Source organism: Dysidea avara, chromosome 4 (assembly GCF_963678975.1).
Source record: "Dysidea avara chromosome 4, odDysAvar1.4, whole genome shotgun sequence".
Classification (NCBI taxonomy): Eukaryota; Metazoa; Porifera; class Demospongiae; order Dictyoceratida; family Dysideidae; genus Dysidea; species Dysidea avara.
This window is the reverse complement of record NC_089275.1, coordinates 3,801,501-3,820,213: the sequence shown is the minus strand read 5'-3', so window position 1 is coordinate 3,820,213 and position 18,713 is coordinate 3,801,501. Positions and strand designations below refer to the sequence as shown.

The 18,713-nt window shown below is 40.2% G+C and overlaps 2 protein-coding genes and 1 long non-coding RNA gene across 3 annotated transcripts in view; 1 reads left to right on the top strand and 2 right to left on the bottom strand.

Annotated features, from left to right (window-relative positions):
* Window positions 1-6,678, bottom strand: part of LOC136253082 (uncharacterized) — a 45,562-nt gene extending 38,884 nt beyond the window's left edge. Inside the window, exon 1 of the mRNA XM_066045684.1 lies at window positions 6,471-6,678. Within this exon, the coding sequence (XP_065901756.1) occupies window positions 6,471-6,489 (19 nt within the window). The 5' untranslated portion in view covers window positions 6,490-6,678. The remainder of the gene's footprint in view (window positions 1-6,470) is intronic.
* Window positions 1-18,713, top strand: part of LOC136252752 (uncharacterized) — a 232,625-nt gene that overhangs the window by 113,092 nt on the left and 100,820 nt on the right. The window lies entirely within an intron of this gene.
* LOC136254058 (opioid growth factor receptor-like protein 1) lies at window positions 9,065-17,113 on the bottom strand. The gene is made up of 7 exons (XM_066046720.1): window positions 17,042-17,113; window positions 15,853-16,592; window positions 15,353-15,436; window positions 15,224-15,296; window positions 13,695-13,840; window positions 9,623-9,934; window positions 9,065-9,287 (listed from the first exon to the last, which is right to left on the bottom strand). The coding sequence occupies exons 2-7, from the start codon at window positions 16,564-16,566 to the stop codon at window positions 9,075-9,077; spliced, it is 1,542 nt and encodes a 513-aa protein (XP_065902792.1). The 5' UTR covers window positions 16,567-16,592; window positions 17,042-17,113; the 3' UTR covers window positions 9,065-9,074.

The following is an 18,713-nucleotide window of genomic DNA, read 5'->3' as shown; positions in this document are numbered from 1 at the left end:
TAAATGTGAATGGGTGGACGTCCTGTGTTCTCAGTTGAGGCAAAGGAGGAGGGTCAGGTGCAGCATATGGTCTTCCATTCACCTTGTGGCATGTGACACAGTGATGTAGGATGGACTTGACATACTGGCGTGCAGCAGGAATCCAGAAGGATTGACGTAAACCAGTTAGGGTTGCATTGGTGCCTGAGTGACATAGCTTGATGTGTATGTCTAGGATGATCAGCCTTGACAATGGATGTTTCGGGGGTAACAGGAAAGGAAACTTGGCAGTCTCACTAACGGGAGCATTGTGGATGCGTCCACCACAGCGTAGCAGTCCATCTGAGTCTAGGAACAGCCGTAGTTGTCAAACAAGTGACAGTCTAGCTGTTTTAGGCTGCTTTGTTGTCATCTGGAGGTTGTTGATCTCCTTCCAGTAGATGGACTGTTGTGCATCCTTAATCCACCTGAGGCTCACCCGTTGAAGTTCCTCTGCATTGACTGGTCCACTCAACCTCTGCTGCGGTTGTGTTCTGAGATTATCGATAAAACGGTACACATACGCAGTGACTGACAGTAACTTGGTAAGAGAACTATGGCAATCAATAGAGATGGCACAGTGTAGCCCAAGATCTGGTGGTGCCTGCTTCATGGGCACAAACTCTGTTGCCACTGCTGCTGCCAAAACCATTGGTGGCAAATGTGGTGGTTGAAGAGATGGCCAATAGTCTGGTGTTGTGAGCCACTTGGGGCCATGTTGCCATAGGTGTGATGACATAAGCAGTTTGGTAGTGGTACCCCTTGAGAGAAGATCAGCCGGGTTATCGGCAGTAGGGCAGTAATTCCAATTGGCACTTGGTAATAAGGAATTAATTTCTGTGGTACGGTTCCGTATGAACACCGGAAGAGGCTTCTGGCTCTTGATCCAGTGGAGCACAATCTGACTATCGGACCACATAAAAACTAATGAATTAGAGACAGGAATTGCCTCAATCACAAAGTGTGTCAGACGAGTGCCAACCAGAGCTGCCATGAGCTCTAAGCGTGGGATGGTGAGTGTTTTCAAGGGTGCCACACGGGTCTTTGCTGCTACAAATGACACTTCATTGCCCTGGGTGAGGAATACTACTGCACCATATGCATGTTTGCTTGCATCAACAAAACAGTGCACAACTGGACATGTCATGCGTGCAATAAAGTAACATCTACTTACTGAGAAAGCTGTTGCAGTCTTAAGATCACCAGCAACGTCCTTCCATTGGGCTTGGATGTTCTCTTGTAGTGGCTCATCCCATGTGACCTTAAGTTGCCACAGTGTCTGCATCAGCATCTTGGCACGAATTACTACTGGTGCCACAAATCCCAAGGGGTAGAATACTTTAGAGAGATCTTGTAAAACTTCCCGCTTGGTCACAAGGTGGTCATTAGTCAGAATGGATGGTTTAGCAGCCAGGTGGAGCTTGTCTGACCCAGGGATCCAACGAAGTCCCAAGATATTAACTGATACGGCTTTCTCGACAGTGTTATCCTTGGTGGCTATTGTGGTCAGTGCAACACTATTGGAGGACCAGCTGCGGAGATTCAGTCTGGCATCACACATGATGGCTCTTGCTTCTCGGTAATAGTTCACTACATCTTGCTCCACATCACAGCCAGTAATGATGTTGTCGACGTAAAGGTTGGAGCACATATCAAGTGATACAGGTGTGCTGTATTGTCTGAGGTGATACTGAAGCACTGCATTGAGCATGAATGGCGAGCTGGTGGCTCCAAAGGGCACTACCTTGAAACGGTACACACAAAATTGACTTGAGGGATCTGTTGGATCAGATAACCAAAAAAAGCGGGTATAGTTCCTATCATCAGGATGTAGCCGTATGTGAAGGAAGGCCTTCTCAATATCAGTAGATATTCCGAAACAATGTGATCTAAAACGAATCAGAATTGCACATAAATCATTATCACATGTTGAACCTATTATCAGACAATCATTAAGACAGGGGCTGTTGGCAGATTCACGGCAACTGCAGTCAAAGACAATTCGTATCGGTGTTGTTGTAGAATCCTTTTCTACATCATGGTGTGGGATGTAGTGTACTCCAGAGTGTGATGTGGAGTGGTTGTCCACACGTTCAATGAAGCCCCTAGTCTCCTGCTCACTTATGATTTGGTGATACGTCATCAGTAGATCAGGATTTTTGGATAGACGCTTGACTAGCTGGCGGGTTCTCTGCTTGGCTACAGTTACATTGGTTGGAAGTGCAGGGTGGTCTGGTTTCCAGGGGAATCTGGCAACATATGCTCCGCCCTGATCTCGTTGAACACACGAAGTTAAATAGTGGTTCAGCACATTGTCTCCTAGACTGTCATCAGTGGGGATTACTCCCACAGATTCTAGATCCCAAAACCGCTCCAAGTTGAACTCACTTGGGGGGGTGGTCAACATCATGACGCTGTTGATACTGGTGAAAAATTGTCCGGTTGTTAATGGAGCCGGTCCAGATAGCAGGTAACCCAGCTTTGATTCAACTGCAGTTGGTCCATCACCTCTTATAACACGGTCTCCGACAATGTCCCAGTAGTGGTCAGCCCCTACTAAAATAGAGATGTCAAATTCCTTGTCAGTGGTCAGTGGGTGGGCCAGAGGGAGATTCCGGAGGTGTGGAAGTCGAGTAACACTGGAGGTCACTGTGTTCTGTATAGGTGTTGCAATACGAGGTACTACAAGTACAGTGAGTGGTATGGCTTGGCCGGACATGGTAAGCAAACTGATAACAGCAACATTCACCTCACGATTCACATGACACTGTGCGCCAAATGACGAAACTGTGATGTCTTCTTTACAGAATGGTTGTAGAGCAAGGGTCTTAGCTAGCTCTTGAGTGATGAATGACCGCTGAGAACCTTCATCAAACAGCAGGTTAGCCTTGGTCAGGTTGCTTCCATTTGTGACAGTTGCCACAGCTGTTTTCAGAAGGCATACACTGTTTTGTGGTGATGGGATAGTCATTGACAGGGAGGCAGTGTCCGTTGAGTGTGTAATGGTAGCAACGGCAGACTGACTAGGTAGGGTGGTGTTCTGCTGTGCGGTGCTTGTAGAGTGGCCAGATTGGTCTGCAGGGTTGTCTTGCCTAGAAGTACATAGGCTGGTATGATGTTTACGCTGGCAGTTGTGGCAGCGATGTCTAGAGTTACACTGAGACACCCTATGGTGTCCTAGGCAATTAAAACAAAGTTTGTTCTGTCGTACTATATCGCAGCATTGCTTTGGATCCTTGAATGACACACAAAGTGAAGGAATGTGTGACCCTGCACAGAATGGGCACCGCGGTTTGCCTTTAGTAGTTGTGGACTTCTTAGTACCTGCAAGAAATGAAGCAGTAGGTGGGGGTGGGGAACTGCGTGGTTCTGCTGATCCCATCTCAAGAATGTACAGTTCATTGAGAATAGCTGCTTGTAATTCTGTAATGGACCACTCCTTCCTGCCATGTGATCTGATTAAATTCTTCTTGGTTTGGGACGGCAGTTTTCCCAAGAGAATAGGTATGAGTAAAGTACCATACGAGTCCTCTGGTTTCCCAAGTGTTGCCAGGCTACGGATGTGTGCCTCAGTAGAATCATAGAATTCTCGCAAGCTGGAGATTGTGTTGCTTGGGGTAGGAGTGTCAATCAAAGCTTGCATGTGGGCGTCAACTTGTGTGTAGGTCTGACCAAACCGTTCCTTCAACAAGGTAACTGAATCAGTGTAGCTATCGTTTGTCAACTGGAAGCCAGCGATGACACGGGCAGCATCTCCACGAAGCTGTGCGCGAAGGTAACTAAGTTTCTGCACCCCGGTCAAGGAAGTGTTGTTGTGGATTGCCGCCTCGAAGCAGTCCCAGAAGGAGTGCCAATGAAGGGGGTTGCCAGCAAACTGTGGTAGCTCTAATTTGGGTAATCGAGTTACTTGTGGTACCGCAGCAGGAGGAGGTGATGTATGGTCAGGGGATGTGTGCCCTTCTGTAGTTGTGGATACTGACCTAAGGCGTTCAGTGATTTTCACCTTAGCTGAGGATATGGAGGAATTTACTTCTTCAGTCTGTAGTACTTCTGCTTCTATCTCCTCATCGTTTGTGGTGGCTTCCAGTATCTTGGCGTCTAGCCCTGAAATCAATTCTTGTTTCCGCTGGAGTTGTTTGTGGAGGTCCTTCAAACTGGCGATGTTATCCTCAGTGAGCGGTTGTGACGCATTAGTTAGAGTCTCAGTCAAACTCTGTAGCAACTTCGTAAGATGCGCTCGGAATCCTCGTCTAGACGAGATCAGTCTCTTTAATTCCGCCATTGGTTACCACAGCACCATAAATGTAGCAGGGTATGACAATATAGCCGACGTACCTGTCACAGCACCATAAATGTAGCGGGGTATGACAATATAGCCGACGTACCTGTCACAGCACCAAAAATGTGTTGGTAGAATTGTAGTACGCCGAGGTTCCACTAACGATTGGCGGAATAGGGGAGGATTCAAGACTGGTCGTGAAGCCAAGCACCTCGTGTTAATGCCACAATCGAACCTGATTCTTATCACGTGAACCACATACGTGCGACATACTAATAGTGTTACATAATAGGTGTATGTAAATGTTCTACAGTTCCTCCTCCACGACAAACTTAAAGCGTGGTAGTTGGATAAAATATCTTCTCCATGAATGGCAGTTGGGTATGAAGTAGGTAACAAGTGGCTTCGTTGTTTCTGTGAATGGTTTGTAAGGCAAATTACAACGTAGGCGCATTTTTGTGTTTATGGTATAAATACATGTATTTTCCATAGGACTAGAAATAATACAGCTTTCTAACAACTGTCAAGATTTTTTTAATGACTAAGCTACAGTACATAAAACTACAAAATTGGACATTGATCGAGCTTTTAATGTATACTTCATAACAGTTGTTGTTACAATTCACTGCTGTGTATAGACAATTTCAAATAGACTTGTACATTACACCTGTTAAAGTGCATGGTGAATTTGGTGATGGATATAGAGCGGTAACACACAACATCACAGGAGTTACATAATCATTTCCATGTGGCAGAAAATGTTAGCATGCTACTAGAGCACGAGTTTACTTCACCTCAAGTCTTGAAAATGTCTTTCTAATATGCCCATGTCATCAAGAGCAAGGAACAGAGTAGTATAACAGATACTTAGGCCACACAAAGTCAATTATATGTTTCTGGTCCCCGTGCGGGTCATTTTTAAACCAGTTGCGCGCCCAGCCGGCTGTGTGCGCGCGCCTGTTTACTGAATTTGTTTTTTGTAAAAACGTGTGTCTGTACCTAGGCAACTCTTCTTAAGCGGTTTTCCCTTTCTGTTTATAGATATTTACCACCTTTAAAAACAACGGTGAAGGCCTCATAAGCTTCCAGAGATAGCGTCTCCTTCGAGGAAAGAGGGGGGCATTGCCCTCTCTCTTACGTGAACAAAAATGCAGGGCGTCCTCGAGGCTTTCTCTAAGAAGTTTGTGTAAAATAATACGATAGAAAGGCTATAAAACAGTTAAGAAGATAGCTCTGTACGTTATTTGTGGTTCAAAGCGTTTTTTTTTCTGGTTAGGCTTTCCAAGATGCTTCCTTAGCATAACGCGATCGATCGGTTGTAAATGGGCGTGTTTGCTGCTATATCCTTAGTTTATTTTTTCATAGAGTTTATCAGCTTGTACCTTCTTTTGTGATTCCTGAAATTTAAACTTTTTACATCATTAATACTAAACATTACAGTGCAGTTGGTAGCTATGTATGCATTAATCATTTGTAAAAAAAAAATTTAAAAAAAAAAAGCCTGGTCACCTGGTCAATTTTTGCATCTGAGCTGGACCAAAAACATATAATTAACTTTGTGTGGCCTTAAGTAGTGCAGGTTAGTTTGATCTGTGCCAGGTGAGTTACGACTAATAATTGGAAAATTAATGCATGGGCACAAGGATTTTGATACTCAGTTGAAAAGTACAATAGAAGAGTCCCACAACATTTATATCGACAAATTAAAGTACAATAGTTTATTATTAATCTTTTTGCTCTTACTGAAGTGATTATTGCTCTTTCTTGACTCGAGTTGAGCCCAACAGTTGTTTTATCCCCGTAACCTGGGTAAAATCAACCTGATGTTTAAGTAATGTTTTTCATTGTCTTTCCCAACTTCTGTTGTAAGTTTCATACAGAATGAATCACCAGAAGCTGAGTTGCAGCCTCTTAATTAAAAGAGTCCCGCTATTGAATTTGCCTCACTTCTTGCACCGCGGAAGTTGCGGTTGCAATTACGTGTTTTAATGTAATTTTATGACGTAAAAGTTATTTATTAATGAAACCACAGAGTTCACATAAAAAAGGAATCCACAAAATTATAGATGGGCGCCGAGGGTCCCAATCTACGCCACTATCACCTAACTGGTAAAGCAACAACCACACGCCTCGAGGCCACACCCTCAAACACGAATACAGTTTTAATACTTACCTCGACGCTTATTAGCCATGCAGATCAACCGCTCGCCAAAATAGTGTCACTTCTTCCTCACCGAGACGCTGTATAGCAAACCGTAACTTTAGTTGTAATTTAACCACCAACTTCTACTCAGAAGTTTCTTCCGACTCAGTTTCTTCGCTTTTGGGTTGGCTATTTTTACTCAGAAGTTCAGAAATTTCTTTACAGAGGGCGTTCACCAATCACGTGCGAATAACATTTAGTCTGGCGCCGCCCGCCCATTCGCAAAACTAATTTTTAATACCAAATACAGTGGCTACTTGACATATTGCTTGCTAAAGTCATGTTGAATAATCATTAAATACTATCACACAAGTACAGTTGAGCCAAGTCGAACACTGCATGGCATTTACAATGTCCAGCCAGCTTTTCTACTAGAACATCTGTACCATCATTATATGTGACTGGGCCTGCAAAAATAGGGCATGTGGGCACATGATTTTTGCCTACTTTTTCAAACTTTCATCATTCATAACATTTTGTACCATTATGCTATGGAAATGCAATTTTCAGTGCTCAGAAGGCATTTAATTGGCTTTATGATGCAAGTTACAGAATGCAAATATTCTGTTCCATGCAGTAGTGAGATATGACCTGTAGAGTGATGGGATGTAGTTTGTGCCCACGTGCCCTGTTTTTGCAGGCCCGGTCACATTATATCTATTCTAGTCATTGCATCTGTACTTTACCATATAATTTGGTACAAACTTGGCAGCTACAGGTAAAGTGTTTCAAACAGGAGTCCACACATTTTGTTCTCATCAAGATACCCCAACTTTCTGAAGAGGTTCATTTTGTTCACTGATGCAAAACATTTCAGCTTAGTGTATATAACTCATTTCTTATGTTCCTGTACTGAGTACAACTTTGTTTACACACTGAAACACACTTCTTATTATTATAGTAAAGCGTTCATGAAGTGGGGAATTTCAAAATCTCTGTTAGAACCAAAGGATGAAGAGCCATGTAAATGCTATATTAGTAGTAGCTACGTATATCACTATAGCAGTCCTATGCAGATTTTGCACTCTCCCCAAAAGAATTCAACTCAAAATCACAGCCTATATAAAGCAATAAACCTCTCTTTACCAAGCTCTTGAATGGAATTGATGTTATAAAGCATAAAGCATTAATTTTGTCTCCATCAGGTGCTGGCCAAGCAGTCTTGGCACAGGGATACCAAGTGGGGAAACCCACAGATTAAAATTATTGTGTCTGAGCATATCATCTGTGTCAAAAGTAGATCAATAGTAAAGAGTTCTATTCAATAGTTCTAGTCAACCTTGTTCTGGTAAGATGTGAAAATCCAAAGAAATTGACTGATGTAAACAAACTTCAGAACAAAGTTAAGGGTTCATGAGGACATGTGTGTACAGTTAAACTGAACATCATAATCAAACCTGAATTTTACTTTATCACTTAATGTATGGTGTTGCCCACATTTGGGTCTATTCTATTAGTTTTGTTGCTAAATTGGACATACCCATTTTCGCAAATCAAAACCACATTTGTCAATCTAGATACTTTCTTGTTAGAGTTGGTGACTTTGATTATCTGTTAGAGTATCTAAAATTGCATCTAAATGCTGGAACAATTATCAATTCTTTTATCCCCTCATTATCCTCAAAATTATTCAGGCAAAAATTCATACATACAGTTCTTGAAACCATTATCTGTGATATTTTGCTTCACACAAGTGAGATCCCCACGGCCAGTCATTATCATAAACAAAAAGATACCCCAGCCCAGCAATAATAGTAGTCACCACAATGTGTGTTGAGCTGCTACATCAACTCTGTAAACACATCGTCCTTTTCTCGATAGGTCTTATGATAATTATCTCGATAATTGGATACACCTGCACAGTTCCAATTAAGACCTCTCATGATCAGGTGCAAAAATATAACAAAATCTTATCACTGTACATCACACACTACCTCTCTGATGATTGATCAACCACTGTAAGTGTGTACTTTCCCTCATAAGCTACTGGGTATTCCCATAACACTATCAACTTAATGTGATATGCTCAAAGTGCTCTGTGTCTACAATTCAGTTTGAGGTAAGGATTTAATAAATTTTGGAACAGATGATTCTTGTTATACCTTCCACATTTATTGCATTCCACAATTAAATTCCAGGTACTGAGCAGCTATAATAGAAGCTGCTCTGTTACAGTATTGCTGACTGTTCTATTAGAGTAATGACATCTTTATAAAGTGACCTAGCTAATTTCCTGTAGCAATGCTTGCACATACTCTACTATGTGCGTGCCACTTCTATCACAGAAGTATTCAGATAAGCATACTTGTTTTGTTCAGACAAATAAATTTATACCAAAAAGCTCCATTCAATGAAAAACTCTAATAGAACAATCTTTTCCACCAACTAAATAATCAAGGCTTTGGTTAATCGAAATTCAGGTCCTACTTTGAATAGTTGTATATATTATGGCATCCTCTGACTAAATATATGTTTGTATATTTTATGTACATACGGCACATTATACAACATAATAATAATTAGGTTGCTTACATTCTAGCAAACAATATATTATATTCTCTGCATTCATGTATACTATTTTTTCTTTGTCTTTTTAGTCTGTGTCTGTTTACTAGCTCCTGCTTGTGTAGACCTTGTTGTTTTCTTAGGTTGCGTGTCTTTTCCTGGTTGTGTCTCCTTTCCTGGTTGCGTCTCTTTCTTGGACTCCTTTTTCTCAGGTTGTGTTGTTTTAGCTAACTCCTCTGCAAGTTCTAAAAGCCTTTTTCTTTCATCATCATCCCTGATTACCTAATATAAAGCATAGAGTAGTATACACACTACATATATAAGTGCATGCATATCATTTAAAATACTATGTCTGTGTACTGTTTGAATAACTGAAATGCATTAGAAATGCTGCCCTACATGGGATCCATAACAGAACGTTGAAGTGGTAAAAGGTTAAGTTCATAGTAGATAGGAAACAGTAAAAAAGAAGCCAATATCATTGTGTGCACAACACACACACACAGACACACACACAGACACACACAGACAGACACACACACACACACACAGACACCACACATGTACACGCATGCACCTGTACGCACAACACACATACTACATACTCACACACATACCGGTAGCCAGTAATTGATACAACTTTGAAGACAATTGTACAGTGTTTGCTCAACAATAATCTCATTCAGCACAAATTGTATAAAAGGAGACTTCAAGTGCTCATACTCCATCTCACCAAGACATTTTAGTATCCTTGTAATACGTAAGTAGTTGTGCATGGAGTGATTTAAATGACTATAACGTTCCTTATAATTATCAGCTCTTTCTATTTCACCAGTCTTAACATCCTTTAACCTCATCCCATAGAAATCCAACATCATCTCGTAGGACTTTAGTATCCTACCATGAGCAACTTTGTCTTTGCAGATTTCCTGAAAGTGACACAGGGAGATATCTCTATCATACAATGTTGTAGTTATTGGAAGGATAACACATAAGACATTTGATGACATACTTACAACTTTTGATAATATTAGAAATAAATTTTAAAATTGAATAATTGGATATACACCATGAAGCCACCCAACTCTTCAAAGGCAAATTTCAGAGTACATATCTTATAAACAGGCGTTACTATTCAGAGGACTGGACTACTGGACTGGAACACTGGGCTAACATACTTTTGGTTTTTGCGCATTCTATGGTTGGATTTGTGGAGTCTTGCTAGTAAACACCCTTAGGGCACCTGCAGCCCACTTTTAAATGCTGAAGACAAACAGTGGAATATGCGAAAACTGTCTCTTAATAATTTTGCTACTGTTCATGCCACTATACAACATTTATTCCTTACCCTGGTGAGTAGTGACAGCATAAGTTAACCAGTGATCAACTAGCAAGTAGACAGTATCCTTCGAGTTATATCCTTACAGCAAACTTGAGGAGCAAGCAAGCTAGTTTTGCTGCCAGACTTTTGTTTCAGCGCAGGCCGGGCTTATCAGTGCTTATTAATTATTAAAGATTATAAGCGCCCATACTGAAAAACCTCTAATTGGTAAGCCCCTGCACTGAACTAGAGGTCTGGCCATGCTGGCGAGACTAGCTTGCTCTTCAAGCTTTCTCTAAGGATATCTCGATAGATATTGTCTACAGGCTAGTTGATCACTGGTTAACTAATGCTGTCACTACACACCAGGGTAAGGAATAAGTACTGTATAGTGGCATGAACAGTAGCGAAATTATTAAGAGACAGTTTTTGCATATTCCACTGCTCGTCTTCAGCATTTAGAAGTGGGCTGCAGGTGCCCTAAGGGTGTTTACTAGCAAGACTCCACAAATCCAACCATAGAATGTGCAAAAACCAACAGTCCAATAGTCAAGTCCAGTTTTCCAGTCCAGTAGTCCAGTCCACTGAATAGTAACGCCCTCTTATAAACCCTGGCTGGCCATGTTAAACCATGGCTGGCTATAGTACACTTTACATGTACCATAGCCTTAGCAATACTGACAATTTCTTTTCATAATAACTTAAGTCTGTGGGAATTTATTACTGGTCATGTGATGAAAGCCATGCGTCTGTAAAACAATGGGGTAGCTTTAAAATACTTGTAAAACTGCTTAATGGAACTTTTCATGTTACCCTTAGGAATTTTCCATTCATGTTAACGTAGTCACATCAGTTGCTGCTGACTAGTGCTGGGCGGTATTGAAAAATAACAAACGGTATACCTTCCATAAAAAGTGTCACGGTATTACTAAATATCACAGTATTAATATAAAAGCCATTCAAAGTAACTGCCATTTACCTCAACAAAAGCACATGGTAGCTCAGCAAGGGGTAGGTATAAACAGTGGACCCAGGAATCAGGGGATCCGGGGACCCGTGGAAATCCAACTCTTCTTGGAATTTTATACACTTCACAGTATTCTATACTTGTACTAGGTACCTCTGCAAGTAGTTTTGTATGGCCAATCCACGTTTTCCCCCCTTGTGGAGTCTCGCATGATGTTTACACCAATTAGAAATTATGAGCACCTCTGAAAAAGTGTCTGAAGCTGACTGCATTAATTATAGGTCACTCACTCTTTTCCCAGAATATTTGTTTGCACAATGTTTCTAATCTTTAGTAGCTAGGTGACATAATAGACTAGCATGCTCATTGTGCAGCAGGCGAGCAATTACTAGCCAAGCTAAGCAAGTTCCAGTAGCTCTTCATACATCATGGTGCATTTGCACAATGTTCCTAAACTACTCTAGTGGCTAGGCAGCATAATAGACTAGTATGCTTAATGTGCAGCAGGCAGTGGCCTATAAATGCAGCTTCAGACACTTTTTCAGAGGTGTTTATAATTTCTAATTGGTATAAACATCGTGCGAGACGCCACAAGGAGGAAAAAAGTGGATTGGCCATACAAGACTACTTGCAGAGGTACCTAGTACAAGTATAGAATATTGTGAAGTGTAGAAAATTCCAAGCAGATTTGAATTTCAGTGGGTCCTCTGGTCCCAGGTCCTTGGTCCCCGGGTCCACTGTTTTTACTTACCCCTCAGCAAGCCTCAGGTACAAATTACCACAAACAAACTTGTTTACATAGTTGTTAGCTGACCACATCAGCACCTGCCATGTATATAAATCAGCTAGATAATTAGAATTGTAAATACTGTAATTTAGCGTATTTCATAATTCATGAATTATTTTGCTTAATTTAGATAAATAGAATTGTAAATACTGTAATTTAGCATATTTCGTAATTCATGAATTATTTTTCAATTAAATACGTTGCTATACACTACTAAGGAAGTGTAACTATAACAAACCATTTTTAACCACAAATTACGCACAGAAGTATCTTTTCAACTGTTTTATAGTGTGTCTATCGTGTTTTTTCATGCGAATTGTATAGAGAAAGCAATGAGGCTGCCCTTCATTTTCATATGTACGGGTAACGCCCCCCTTTCAACCCGAAGGATACGCTACCTCTGGTAGCCTAAGAGGCCTTCAGTGTTGTTTTATTAAAGTTGTTAAACATCTATAAAACCTAAAGGGAATACTGCTCAAGAAGTATATGAAAAGTCACCATACCCGTATTTCAGACCACCAAGTAGAACCACCTCAGAGCAAAGTTTGTGAGTGGAAGTTTAATATAGACTTAATTTAGTTTTCAATTCTTACATGCTGGCTGCTTTTTATCATTTTTAACGTTTTTGCTCACGTGGGTGCGTACGGACAAACAAACATGAGTAGGTAGGTACACACACAAACGTTTTTACGAAAACAATTTCAGTAAACCAGGCGCACACCCACAGCCAGCCGAAATGTGGGCACGCCTAGTTAAAAAACAGGCGGTATCAAAAAAACAGGTGGCATCAAAACCAGTATGACTTAAATATCACAGATTACTAACAATACTGGTATATCGCCCAGCTCTAATGCTGACCCATTATCTAATTTTACAAGTCGGTCTACATAATAAATTTAGTGGTTGGTCTCATATTGACTTGGGTGATTAATCAAACACAGGCTATTAGCCTGCAATTGGCATGTACACTTCAGGTAAATCACTCGCCAATAATACAACTACTGCTACCCAAAATAATTACACGCAGGATGCATTGTTAAACATAAATTGTATTTCATAGAACAAAGCTTGCTAGACTGTAGTCACAACCTAAACCATAAACTGAATTATTACTGAACACAGCTATGAACTCAAGCAATCATGACACTCATATGGAAACATGACTGTTCAATTAGAGTATATGTCACCAAGTGTGTGTGTTCTATTACAGTAGTGTATGTTGTATTAGAGAATGGGCAGACTACAACTGAATTGTAGAATTATAATAATGTCCAGCCAGAAATAGTCTGGACAAATGCAAGTGGGACCATAATGAAATCTGTCAGACACAGTATCCCATCAGACCACATGGAAGGGCTGAGCTGGCAAGACGTCTATCAGTACTATCAATAATAACTGCCACACTTGGTTACTATTAAGGTAACATGTTCTTGCAACCAAAGGGAGTGACCACAAAGATGTGTTTGAAGCGACTAGGCCTTCAAATATTTGAACATTGTTTAGCAGGTTTAAAGTTATTATTACAGCTACACAATTATCAGTCTATCATAACTCTCTGGGTTCTAAGTTTCAATGACCCTACCAAGAATCAAACGAAGCATTTCTCCTACTCACCTTAGCCTCATGGAGTTGCAACTCTTGAGCGTGCATGTTTAATCCTCTCTCTCTGATGGGGAACAACCACTGAATGTAACTGTGGTTCCACTCCAAATGATTGTAGTCACCCCACCACACATCATGTATGTTATCAATGAAATCACCTGTTGAAACAGTCACATCACCTGACATGTACAATGATACCACAATGTGCACTACCCACGTTCACCTTAGCAAAAGTTTCTCCTTAACAATTTTCATTAACCAGGGCATCTAATAAAATATTGTGACCAGGCCTGCAAAAACAGGGCATGTGGGCACAAACTACACTCTGTCATACTACAGGTCACATCTCAGTATTGAAACAGAATATTTACCTGTAGCTTGCATCATAAGACCAATTAGATGCTTACTTACTAAGAGCTGAAAATATTGTGCCATAACATAACATAATGGTATACAAGTTATGAGTGATGAAGTTTGAAAAAGTAGGCAAAAATCATGCGCCCACATGCCCTATTTTTGTAGGCCCAGTCACATTTACAGTGCAGGGGCAGGGTGTTTGTATAATTGTAAAGTGGGCACAGTCAAAAGATCCATTCATTGATATACAGAACATTGGGTCCAATAAAGCAAACACTTATTGACAAAAAAAATCTAACGAAACAGTTGTTCAATGTTCAAACATTCCATTTGGATAACTGACTTGATTCTACCGTACATGCGTACTAGTTCTGTGAAGTATTTGAAAGTGAAGTAACATTTGAATATAATACCTGACCAAAATTAAAGAAAACCAATGCATCTACGCAATTTTTGAAATTCATTTTATAATTCTTTCATTTATAGCTGGGAAAGAGGAATAGACTGGCATAGTCTCAACCTCAATAGTTGAGTGGTGTGGGAGATACAGTACTGGATAACCAGTCAAGCAAATAAATCAATTTGTTATTGAGAAATAACCTAAATAAAAATTATAAATTGCTGATGCAACATCGATACCAACGATTTATTGATTGGCGTGATAATTCACTGGCTAGTAAGGCAATAAAAGTTTGCATAAGTTTTTTTGTGGAACTTAATTACATATTGTTTTAAAACACAAAAGTACTATTGTATGTACAACAATGGTTTTCCAAAATATGGTCACATATTACACATTAGCCAGAACAAGTGAATTTTGACACCATAAAATATTTCATACTTTTAATAGCATGTTCGCATGCATGTATACACCACACACACACACACACACACACACACACACACACACACACACACACACACACACACACACACACACACACACACAACACACACAACACACACAAACTGCACTGCACACAAACTACACTGCACAACACACATATGCTACGCTACACACACTATACTACATTAATCACACACACGCACACACAAACTGCACTGCACAACACACATATGCTACACTACATATACTACACACACTACACTACATTAACCACACACACACGCACGCATGTACACTCACACAGAAGAACACAATTGTGATCAGTTAAACTACTTACCCTGTGGAACTGATGAAATTTTGTTTTGATAAAACTTCAAATTATCTTTCAGTCGTGGATTGTCTTTCTTTCCCTACCAGCGGAAGAACCCAGTAATACCATAGCAACAACACACACATGTACTCTTACAGGATAACCTCTCCTATATGCCACTGTATCTTGCGCACTCCAAACTGATGGCCTCCGAGGGATTGTGATCTTCCTTTTCTTCCCCTACAAATGAATACAAAATAAACCAATTCATGTACACAGCAAATACATATGTCAGTTATACATAGTGAACAACTGAGATAAAGGTTTGCAAAAACATAGCCACAATTTCAGACCTCAACTTTAGTATTGTATTAGAGTAATCCAACAAGGCACACAATGTGTGCACCAAAATCTGGCAGCTAGACTGAAATTTTATAACATTACTAAGCATGATAGCATCAATAGTAGTGTCCTAACACACATACATATTATGTCCCACAACCACAGTCACAGTTGTTTTGAGGCTTTGCAATGAGTTACAATATTTAACACAGTAGACAATGAAGTAACAAATCTGTAGTGTAACACTATACTGTATATAACATGTAACACCATTATCAGTTAGCATTCAGAACACTTAGCCATAGGACACACACCGGTTCATCAGATTGCCAAAATTGGTACCATGGTCTAGGAACACTCCTCTCGTCATCATCACTGTCCATGTCTTTGTCACTATCATTATCACTGACTATGTCAGTATCTGCTGATTGATATTCTTCACTGTCCGCTGTAGCACCATCAGCCACTTCTGTATCTTGACTGTCTAATATCTCTGTAGCTTGACTATCAGTATTAACTTGACTGTCAGTAGTACCTTGACTGTCTCCTGTGGCTTGACTATCAGCTGTGGCATTAGTGTTTCCTTCTTGAGGACTGTCTTGTTTATTGCCTGATGATGGACTGTTGACTTGATCTTGATCTGTTGATGATGGGACTGGTTTCTCTGAGGGGACATCTGCATCAACCTGATTTGCAGTTGAAGAAGCTCCTTGATCACTTTGATTCGATGGTTTACTTTCCTGACCACCTGATCTACATTGGTCAACTTGGCCTCCTTGATTCAACATTTCATTTCCTTGATTTAGTGATGTACCTAATGTGGTTCCATTATCTTGATTCGAGTTTTCACTTTGAGCACTACTTGGGTTGACTATATTTGGTGGTGGTTGTTTTTCATCTTGTGACATATCCTGATCACCATCGGTTTGATTTCCTTCCTGTTGATTTTCTTTCTTATTCGTGTCATCCTGATTATTAGTAATTTCATCACTTACAGGTGGCTCAGATGACTTCTCATCAGTTTCCATTTTCTGCTCTGACTGCTCATCACTCCCTAGGCATTTAATAAACAGCAAAAGACTTGATGTACTTTGCAATGAAAAGATATTACAATGAGAACCTTGAGTAGCATACTTTAGACCTACTTGACATGGTCACTATATAACGAGGTCACGAAGTATACCTTAGGTACATTTGGGGCCTATGGTTACTATAATGAGGTGGTCTTACTAATGAGGTCATGAAGTACAACATCATGCATACGTACTTCTCACTTCTCGTAAACACGACAAAACGACAATGCCAAATCCGAACACCATCAGTAACATGCAGCAATACATCATATTGCTATAGTGAGTGACCAATCTATGGACCTAGTATAATCAGGTGGTCTTATTACAAAGGTACCAGTTAAGCAAATTTTTACTATCTATAAGTACAGTACTACTACTGAGTATTTGAATAAATACAACATCGTTGGAGTCTTACACATCACATACTTACCAGAGGCACCTCCCTTGTTTTGTGTATTAACATCTGTCACAGTGGCACTGTTTGCTGGCGTCTCAGTTGTAGTCTCAGGGGATGTCCCACTATTACCTAATAGTTGGTATGCAAATAAGCATTAAAGAATATCACCTCCCACAGTCTATCCTTACACTCACTAAATGTAGTTACCACACAATATGCACATCTGGACTTACATGCCACCACTGAACAGTTATAGTACCTATTATTGATCATTCATCCAACTGCCACAGCAGCAAAACAATATGTGACCAGATTTCATATAACAAGGCTTCCACACACACAAAATCAAACTTACGTTTTTACCAGAAATGGATTGCTGGTCTAATACACTATCATATTCCACAATGTACTTCCTTCAGGACTGGCAAGTCTGGTTTCTGTAGCAGCTTTCTTCTGACCCTGTCAAAGCCACGAGTGGGAGATTGGCACCATTAAATGGCCATGGCTTTGTAATAATGGTGTGTAGTGAGCTGGGACTTCACAGAGAGCTCGCCAATAGTGTTCTCAGTCAATTTGGTGTGATTTAAGGGCCATGGAGGGCTATGGAGAGCCCAAACTTGGCCTCTGGATTCTAACCGTCTTCTTACTTCATTTTATACCCCTATATTAAGCCCACCCACCACCCCCCAACCCTATTACTGCCACCTGTGATATTATTACCCACTCAAAAAAAGCTGCCCAAAACAGGGCTAATTTTGGGTATCAGAAATGTATACACCCACTCAGTGATAGCTAGTAAATAAATGAATAATTGCCATTAATTGGTGCAAATTTTGTTTGCAGAGCTGTAGGCACTGGGAAGTTATTACACAATGATTCCTTAAAATCGCCATATCTCCTAACGAGGCTTTGTGCGTCAAAGCCTTGTTTTGTCAAATTCAGTCACATATATACAACTACACACCATACAACTACACACCATACAACTACACACCATACACCTTCACCTGTAAGATGACGGACAAAGCGCTGTAACTGTCAAAGTGCCTGTCCTATGCCCTGTCCTATGGCTATGCAATTTGTATCATTCTACTCGTGATAAACAAAGATTAAAATGATACCAAGGGTTTTACCCTAATGCTAAATGGTGAGGCCGAAACTAGCTTATTGGTAGGGAAATCGCAAACCCTTTAAAACCCTTTACATACCTTTATAAAATTATCCATAACTTGATGGTGGCTGCTTCTACCACCTTGCAACAAGTTCTGTTCAATTTTCAGGTTATATACCTGTAAAGATGTATGACAGTGCTTGTGTTGCAGTGCACTAGTGCTTTATAACAAAGTAATTCCTTCCAAGTTAGGTATACATGATTGTACTATTAGGATATTTTGACTACTCTATTGTAGACAATGACTGTTTATTTATTAGAGTATTTCAAATTTTTCATGCAAATTTGACAAGTTGCAGTTGCTCACTTTAACAAATGCATCTTTTATGCTAGAATACTATTTTAGCTTGTTGTATAACAAGTTTTGCTAGCATAGCATTTACTATGATGATTATGATGACGACAATTGGCACAAGTGAGTCTTAATCATAGTGTACTACAGTACCAATACCCATTGATACCAAAATGGCTATATTGGCTCCAATGGTGGAATACTAGAAGTCACAATACTGTACTGCAAAGTTAGAGTTTTCA

Bases quoted from the DNA above. Each gene is read 5' to 3' on its own strand.
- LOC136254058 (XM_066046720.1), bottom strand. From the start codon at position 16,566: ATGGAAACTGATGAGAAGTCATCTGAGCCACCTGTAAGTGATGAAATT. The intron at 15,437-15,852 runs GTGTGTGTCCTA...ATTCATTTGTAG, and splicing joins TTTGGCAATCTGATGAACCG to GGGAAGAAAAGGAAGATCAC. The intron at 9,288-9,622 runs GTATGTGTGTGA...GCTTTATATTAG, and splicing joins GTATCAATTACTGGCTACCG to GTAATCAGGGATGATGATGA.